This window comes from Aplysia californica, unplaced genomic scaffold (assembly GCF_000002075.1).
Source record: "Aplysia californica isolate F4 #8 unplaced genomic scaffold, AplCal3.0 scaffold00250, whole genome shotgun sequence".
NCBI classification, from domain to species: domain Eukaryota; kingdom Metazoa; phylum Mollusca; class Gastropoda; order Aplysiida; family Aplysiidae; genus Aplysia; species Aplysia californica.
Window position 1 is genome coordinate 82,645 of NW_004797520.1, and position 7,919 is coordinate 90,563.

General features: G+C 50.9%; 1 protein-coding gene across 1 annotated transcript; it reads left to right on the forward strand.

Moving 5' to 3' along the window:
* LOC101863590 (mucin-17) lies at positions 1-6,209 on the forward strand. Its single transcript, XM_013083710.2, has 5 exons — positions 1-743; positions 1,397-1,663; positions 1,915-2,796; positions 3,356-3,622; positions 4,173-6,209. Exons 1-5 carry the CDS (start codon positions 98-100, stop codon positions 6,098-6,100), a joined length of 3,990 nt encoding a protein of 1,329 aa, XP_012939164.1. The 5' UTR covers positions 1-97; the 3' UTR covers positions 6,101-6,209.
* The last annotated feature ends 1,710 nt before the right edge of the window (positions 6,210-7,919 follow it).

Below are 7,919 nucleotides of genomic sequence, written 5' to 3' on the forward strand. Positions count from 1 at the left end.
TCCGACTTCTGTGCCCTGCGAGTGAGCAGTTTACCAGGGCCAGTGAGTGGAGGTAGGGCCTAGGGTGTGTGTGTTGGAAGATTCTCCCGTTCCCGCAATGGAGCACACTGGCTACGAGCCTCACGAGTACATCGACTGGGGCCAGGCCACAGGCTCGCCGCCAGCAACAAACGGGAACGAGGATAGCGAGGAGGATGTGGCCGGGGATTCCACTCAGGAGGAGAACAACAACAAGAGAGAAGATGATGACGAAGTTGACGGAACACCAGCAAGTTCTGGACTCGAACCCACGGCACTCGACATCGTCTTTTTCCTACGCCCGCTTCATTCCACGGAGGCTCAAGCCGCGAACGCCCAGTACGCATCTATGTTCAGATTTTTGGCGGAGTCTCCAGCACCACCTAACGCCCAGGACACAGTTCCCACATCTCCTCCTCCAACAACTGCTCCGGCCTTGTCGAGCGGTGTGTCCTCTCTGCAAGAACCACACAGAGTGGCCAGTGTGACTAGTGTGAGCAGTGGGACCACTGTTACCAGGTCGCCGAGGGACCTCTGCCAAATTCACGAGAACTGCGCCATCCCCATCGTGCCTCAGACGTCCACGGGTGGTGGCTACCTCACAACACCCACCACAGACTCTACTGGCGCTGTCCATAACCCCAATAGCTTAACACAGTGCGCTCCGAGAACCTCTCCTTGTCAGCCGAGACCTATCGAGGGGAACAACTCAGGAGAAGCTAAAGGTATGTCTCTTTCTCGTGTCCCTTCCGATCGTCCCTGATCTGTCTCGTGGTTGGTTGGCGGGTGATCTGGTGTGGTTGGATTCTTCTTTCCCATGAAACATCTATCATCTTTATCTCCCCTTCTTCTTTTTTTTATGTTTGTTTCCCTCTTTTAATACCTCTAATCTTCTGGCGCTCATATGACCTTACACAGTTGCGAGCGCCGTAAAACCTCTACTAAAACTAAAACTGTTCTGTTTCGCCATTTTCCAATGACCTAGAGCTGGTGGGCCTGGATAAAACGCTAGTGCCTCTTCCCCTCTTCTCACCTCTGACCCACCCCCTTCACCTCTTCTCACCTCTGACCCACCCCCTTCACCTCTTCTCACCTCTGACCCACCCCCTTCCCCTCTTCTCACCTCTGACCCAAAGGGTGATTGTGCAGGTGCGCTGGTGTGGATTGCTCCTTCCTTTCTATCAAACATCTATCGTCTTTATCTCCCGTCCTTCCTTTTTTGTGTTGGTTACTCTCTTGTAACACCTTTAATCTTCGGCACTTATATGACCTTAATGTGCTGCAAGTGCCATAAAACTCTTACTAATACAAAATATTACCCATTCCTCTCTCCTCACCTCTGACCCATCCCCTTCACCTCTTAACACCTCTGACACAGTGGGTGGTTGGCGGGTGCTCTTCAGTGTGACTAATGTGAGCAGTGGGACCACTGTTACCAAGTCGCCGAGGGACCTCTGCCTAATGCACGAGAACTGCGCCATCCCCATCATGCCTCAGACGTCCACGGGTGGTCGCTACCTCCCAACACCCACCACAGACTCTACTGGCGCTCTCCATAACCCCAATAGCTTAATACAGCACGCTCCGAGAACCTCTCCTTGTCAGTCGAGACCTATCGAGGGGAACAACTCAGGAGAAGCTAAAGGTATGTCTCTTTCTCGTGTCCCTTCTAATCGTCCCTGATCTGTCTCGTGGGTGGTTGGCGGGTGATCTGTTGTGGTTGGCTTCTTCTTTCCTATCAAACATCTATCGTCCTCATCTCCCCTCCTTCTTTCTTGTGCTTGTTACTCTCTTGTAACACCTCAAATCTTCGCCACTTATATGACCTTGTTGCGCGGCAAGTGCCGTAAAACTCTTACTAAAACTAAACCTCAGACCCATCCTGTTCTGTGCCAGTTCCGCTCACAGAACCAGAGCCTGTGTCCACGGACAGAGTCACATCGCCTCAGCCGACCTGGTCACCAACTGGCACAGCCTGGAGCCCACGAGTTATGATTGCGTCACCAACTGGCACAGCCCGGAGCCCACGTGTTACGATGACGTCACCATCTACCGCAGCCTGGAGCCCGAGTGTTATGATGACGTCACGTGTTACATGCACGAACCCCTCCCTTGTTCCGTCTTTGAGTCAAAGGTTGAGCAGCGTGCGACCAGACGGAGACAGTCCCCAGCTTCCAACTGTCCTCACACCCCTGGGCACAGGGCAATCACAAGAACGTTTTCTTCTTGCCACCCCACCAGATGAGAGGCGCTCCGAGAGAGCTAGATATCCGCCTGCTTTAACGGACGACAGAAGTGACAGAAGTGAACCAAACGACACCGCAGCAGCATCGATGTATATCAGAGCGTCAGATCTCACACAGTCCTCAAGGGCAGGAGCTCACGAGCGTATCTCAACTCTGCCACCCGGCGAGACTCACCCCGCCCAGGACAATACGGCAGCGGCTATGGCAACAGACGTGTCGGCGAACGAGGGCGGATGGTCTCCCTTTGGTGCACCTGGAGTTCATCACGTACAGACAACGGAAACAGACAGTGCGTCCTCCCTGCAAGATCCACACACAGTGGCAAGTGTGACTAGTGTGAGCAGTGGGACCACTGTTACCAGGTCGCCGAGGGACCTCTGCCTAATGCACGAGAACTGCACCATCCCCATCATGCCTCAGACGTCCACGGGTGGTCGCTACCTCAACTCCAATAGCTTAACACAGTACGCTCCGAGAACATCTCCTTGTCAGCCGAGACCAATCGAGGGGAACAACTCAGGAGAAGCTAAAGGTATGTCTCTTTCTCGTGTCCCTTCTGATCGTCCCTGGTCTGTCTCGTGATTGGTTGGCGGGTGATATGGTGTGGTTGGCTTCTTCTTTCCCATGAAACATCTATTATCCTTATCTCCCCTTCTTCTTTTTTTATGTTTGTTACTCTCTTTTAACACCTCTAATCTTCTAGCGCTCAAATGACCTTACGCAGTTGCGAACGTTGTAAAACCTCTACTAAAACTAAAGCGGTTCTGTTTCGTCATTTTCCAATGACCTATCGAGCCCACCGAGACCTGGTCGGCAAGGAAAAACTAATGGCGTCTCTTCACCTCTTCTCACCTGTGACCCATCTCAGTGGGTGGTTGGCGGGTGCTCTGGTGTGGTTTGCTCCTTCCTTCCTGTCAAACATCTATCGTCTTCATCTCCCCTCCTTCTTTTTTGTGTTTGTTACTCTCTTGTAACACCTCTGATCTTCGGCACTTATATGACCTTATTGTATTGCAAGTGCAGTAAAACACCTACTAAAGCTAAAATCACCTTTGACCCATCCCCTTCACCTCTTCTCACCTCTGACACAGAGGGTGGTTGGCGGGTGCTCTGCAGTGTGACTAGTGTGCGCAGTGGGACCACAGTTACCAGGTCGCCGAGGGACCTCTGCCTAATGCACGAGAACTGCGCCATCCCCATCATGCCTCAGACGTCCACGGGTGGTGGCTACCTCCCAACAACCACCGCAGACTCTACTGGCGCTCTCCATAACCCCAATAGCTTAATACAGCACGCTCCGAGAACCTCTCCTTGTCAGCCGAGACCTATCGAGGGGAACAACTCAGGAGAAGCTAAAGGTATGTCTCTTTCTCGTGTCCCTTCCGATCGTCCCTGATCTGTCTCGTGATTGGTTGGCGGGTGATCTGGTATGGTTGGCTTCTTTTTCCCATAAAACGTCTATCATCCTTATCTCCCCTTCTTCTTTTTTATGTTTGTTACTCTCTTTTAACACCTCTAATCTTCTAGCGCTCAAATGACCTTACGTAGTTGCGAGCGCTGTAAAACCTCTACTAAAACTAAAATTGTTCTGTTTCGCCATTTTCCAAAGACATATCGAGCCCACCGAGACCTGGTCGGCAAGGAAATACCAATGGCGTCTCTTCACCTCTTCTCACCTGTGACCCATCTCAGTGGGTGATTGGCGGGTGCTCTGGTGTGGTTTGCTCCTTCCTTCCTGTCAAACATCTATCGTCTTCATCTCCCCTCTTTCTTGTTTGTGTTTGTTACTCTCTTGTAACACCTCTAATCTTCGGCACTTATATGACCTTATTGTGTTGCAAGTGCCGTAAAACTCTTACTAAAACTAAACCTCTGACCCATCCCGTTCTGTGTCACTTTCCCTCACAGAACCAGAGCCTGTGTCCTCGGGCAGAGTCACATCACCGCAGCCGATCTGGTCACCGACTGGCACAGCCTGGAGCCCACGTGTTATGACGTGTTTATCCGGATTACCGAATACTATGCAGTCCGTCGGAGTTGCAGGGCCAGCCTTGTATGGGAGCCCTGACGAAATGAGGGCCAGTGAACCCCAGAGACCAGCTTTAGGACCACCAGCATCAGAACCCTCGCCCACTGGTGGAACTCCAGAAGGGAAAACCGTTAGAAATCCTGGGAAACGTGTGGCCCGGAACACGGCCAACAGGGAAGTGGCCTCCAGTGACAGCCCCGCACATTTGACCGCTCGGCAGTCCCCTGGGTCGGGAACCAGCGCTCCACACGAGGAAGGTGTGTCCCCGGCCAAAAAGAGAAGAGAGTCTCAGCTCTCCTTCACTCGGGCGCGCGGCCGTTCTCAGAGTGAAATTACGTCATCGTCTGACTCGTCTGTACGGGCACACACAGCTCCGTCTTCTGATTCTGTTCAAAAGGAATCCGAGTCAGAATTGAAACGGGGCGGAACATTGACCAGAGGGCCTTCAACGTCGAGAGCGGTTTCCTCGGGGGAGACAAATCAATTAACCTCAAGTCCGTCTCCTGGTGAAATGAAACGGTCACTTTCAGACGCGAGAGGGGATGGTGAGCAGTTTTTGCAACAAACAGACACACCCCTTGAGTCTGGGGATACACGCATGCGTCCTGTAAGCTCCGGACAGCTAGAGCGGGAAGGAATAAACCCACACCAAGCGACACCAGTGCCGGTCTCACACGAGCCTCCACACACGAGTCAGGCCTCCAAACGTCCCCGTCAAGCTGCAGACGGAAGCAACACGTCGCCCCACGTGACCCGGGCAGATCGACAGCGGGAATTTTGTCTGAGGGAAATGGAAAAGCAGATAAAGGCCCGGGGATTCAAGTGTAGCAGAGCTCTGCTCGAGAAGTTGACCGAAAGGGAGCCTCAAGCTCCTGACAATAATGACACTACCACGACCGCAGCTCAAAAAGGAAGCTTTAGAAGCACTCATAGTTCAAATCACGGCACACCAAAAGACGGGATGACTCAAGAGCAGCTTGAATTTTACAGAATCACTAAGAGAGACTTACCGGCGACGTCGTCTAAATACAGTTACGGTCTACTTGAAGAAGACGACGAGGAAACACTCAGCGACATGGGGTACGATGAACAAGAGGGAGATCCCACAGAGGATGAGCCTGCTGGGGCATTTCTGGAGACATCCGAGGCCGGGACCAGTGTGACTCGTGGGGTCTGTGTGGTCAGTGCGGCCGGTGTGGTCAGTTTGACCAGTGAGACCAAAGTGAGTAGCACGGCCGGGGTATCGGTGTCTTCGACTGCAGGGCCTGGCATGTTGATCCAGCAGACCCTACAAGCTGAGTTATCTTCCGTACTGTCCCAGCAACCAGTAGCGGTTCAGAACTGTGATAGACCTGGGGACAGATCTGCTCCCGACCGCCCGTCGTCCGTACACAACGATACCTCGCAGAACCAACCTCAGCAAAACGACGGGCCTGGCCCCAGCAGAATTTCCTGGTCACCCATCCCTCAACCGCCGGATTCCGGAGACACACGGCCGAGAAGAGAGACAACCTCGGGTTCCTTCCTCTCGCCACTGTTGGAGGAGATACTCAGAGCTTGTGGTGGCGGCCAGGGGAGCTCACCCTCGTCGGGCGGAAGTCACGAGGACAATTCTCCTCTCCCCATCCCGCAGACGACAGATAGCTCTTCGTCTGGCTTTGACACGTCTCCGGAGAGCAGCCAAGGGGCAACTGGTCAGTCTCACAATTCTGACCTTGTCAGTGATCTCCCACCAGACCTAGAGGACATAAGCAGAGACCAGCTGATGGACTTGCCAGATCTCCAGCTGGGACACGCCTACTTGTAGCGCGGGGGATGCCACAGCAGTGTCAGCGGTCTGCAAACTGTCCTACCGCACGGGTGAGGAGGGGGGTGGGGGAGTTTCGTAACTAGCGACCGCTTTGAAAGAGATAGAGGGTTAGGGTTAAGGTTTGTGTTGGGGTGGGGGGGGGGGTGGGAGGTGTTTGATGTTTGGGGTTTTGGGGTTTGATGTTTGGGGTTTTGGGGTTAGGGTTAGAGTTAGAGTTGAGTTAGAGTTAGAGTGAGGGTTAGGGTTAAGGATAGGATTTGTGTTGGAGTGGGGGTTAAGGCTAGGGTTTATGTTGGGGTTGGGGTTGGGGTTTGGGGTGACGGTTTGGGTTAAAGTTGGGATTATGGTTAGGGCTTGGTTTTGTATCAGAGTTATGGTTACGGTTCGGTCTTTTTTTGTGCGTTTGTGGTGTGGTCGTTCGTTACAGAAGTCCTTCCGCCCAGACTGCCCATACGTTGTGTCCAATCGTCAGTTCAAATCTACCCAACTACGACTCAAATTTCCCGCTGCCCTTGGTTTCGCAAGCTTCCTGCACAGACGGCAAACTTGAGAAAAGTGTCTTGTTGACTCGTGTTCCAGGGGTCAGCGGATATTTTGGACTGGCGTGTTTGGGGCATTCAACAGACGACAACTCCTACTCCAGCGAGACGAGAAATCACATTCCAGAAAGTAAGAGTGACGCCATACACTTCGAGGTGAGAATGTCTATTTCTAAACTGGTCGCTTTTAAGCACAAGGGGGCTATCTCTAAAATGCTGTTTTGATAAAATATAAGGTAAAAGTTTTGCCTCTCGTTCAGTTTCATTAAAAGACAAGGAGAGTTTTCTCTATAACCAAACAAATATACTCACCAATGAAACCAAACTTCTCCTATAGGTAGGGAAATGCCCTCTTTTGGTGTAGGTCAAGATTTCTGGAAACCCCCGAAATCTGGTTAGCCTGCTTGTCCTTAAAACCGACCAACTATCTTGCTCTTAAAAAAAAAAAAGTTTTTACGACCCCATTGACAAAATTTAGATCGACTTACTTACCACTGAGCGCTAGTTATGACGCAATCGTTCAATTTGGCGCCGTAGAACCTTATTAAAAACTAAAAGCAAAAAAAAGTTCAATTCTAAATGTCTAGACGGGACAGTGTTTTAATGATGTGACAGGAACGTTGGTGTGATAATCCTGCACTAGTTCTACAAGAGATATGTAAATGTGGGTGTTTTACCCCTTATTTGACACAGTTTTTTAGTTTAGTTTTAGTATCTTTACGGCGCTCGCAACTGCATAAGGTTATATGGGCGCCAAGGTGTGGATGTCAACAGAGAAGTCTTTACAGGGAATCAGTCTTACTCTAGTCACCTCTCTAGTTTCTACAGCACAAAGTCTGCTTCCACTATTAAAGCACCCGGAAATAGCAGTTCACAAGAATGTGACAAACATACAAAAGAAGTAGAGGAAAAAATGACGAAAGTAAAGGTTAGGAAAGAAAAAGTAGCAGTTCCCTGTTGTAGTTCAGGCACTGTTATGACTATTATGAGCATGACATTGATGTCTCAGCCCATTTACAGTTCTACTGTACATAAGAACATGTTAATATCCCCCCTTTGGGAATGGCCTAAAGACACTTCAGTCAGTAGCACCGCCCTGGGGGGGGGGGGTATTCTATCTACCTGTGTCTTTGTTTTTGTTTATATCTCCCATATTGTTGGTTTACATTATATTTTATCTTTATGACCTCAGTCGAAATTCTTATCTGAATGGGTGATTGTCGAGTGCTGTGGTGGGCTTTGCTCTTTCTTGCATGTCAAACATCTGTCGTCCTTAT

Excerpts from the sequence above, each read along its gene's own strand:
- LOC101863590 (XM_013083710.2), top strand. The coding sequence starts at position 98 with ATGGAGCACACTGGCTACGAGCCTCACGAGTACATCGACTGGGGCCAG. Across the intron at positions 1,664-1,914 it reads CAACTCAGGAGAAGCTAAAG|TTCCGCTCACAGAACCAGAG; the intron begins GTATGTCTCTTT and ends GTTCTGTGCCAG. Across the intron at positions 3,623-4,172 it reads CAACTCAGGAGAAGCTAAAG|AACCAGAGCCTGTGTCCTCG; the intron begins GTATGTCTCTTT and ends TTTCCCTCACAG.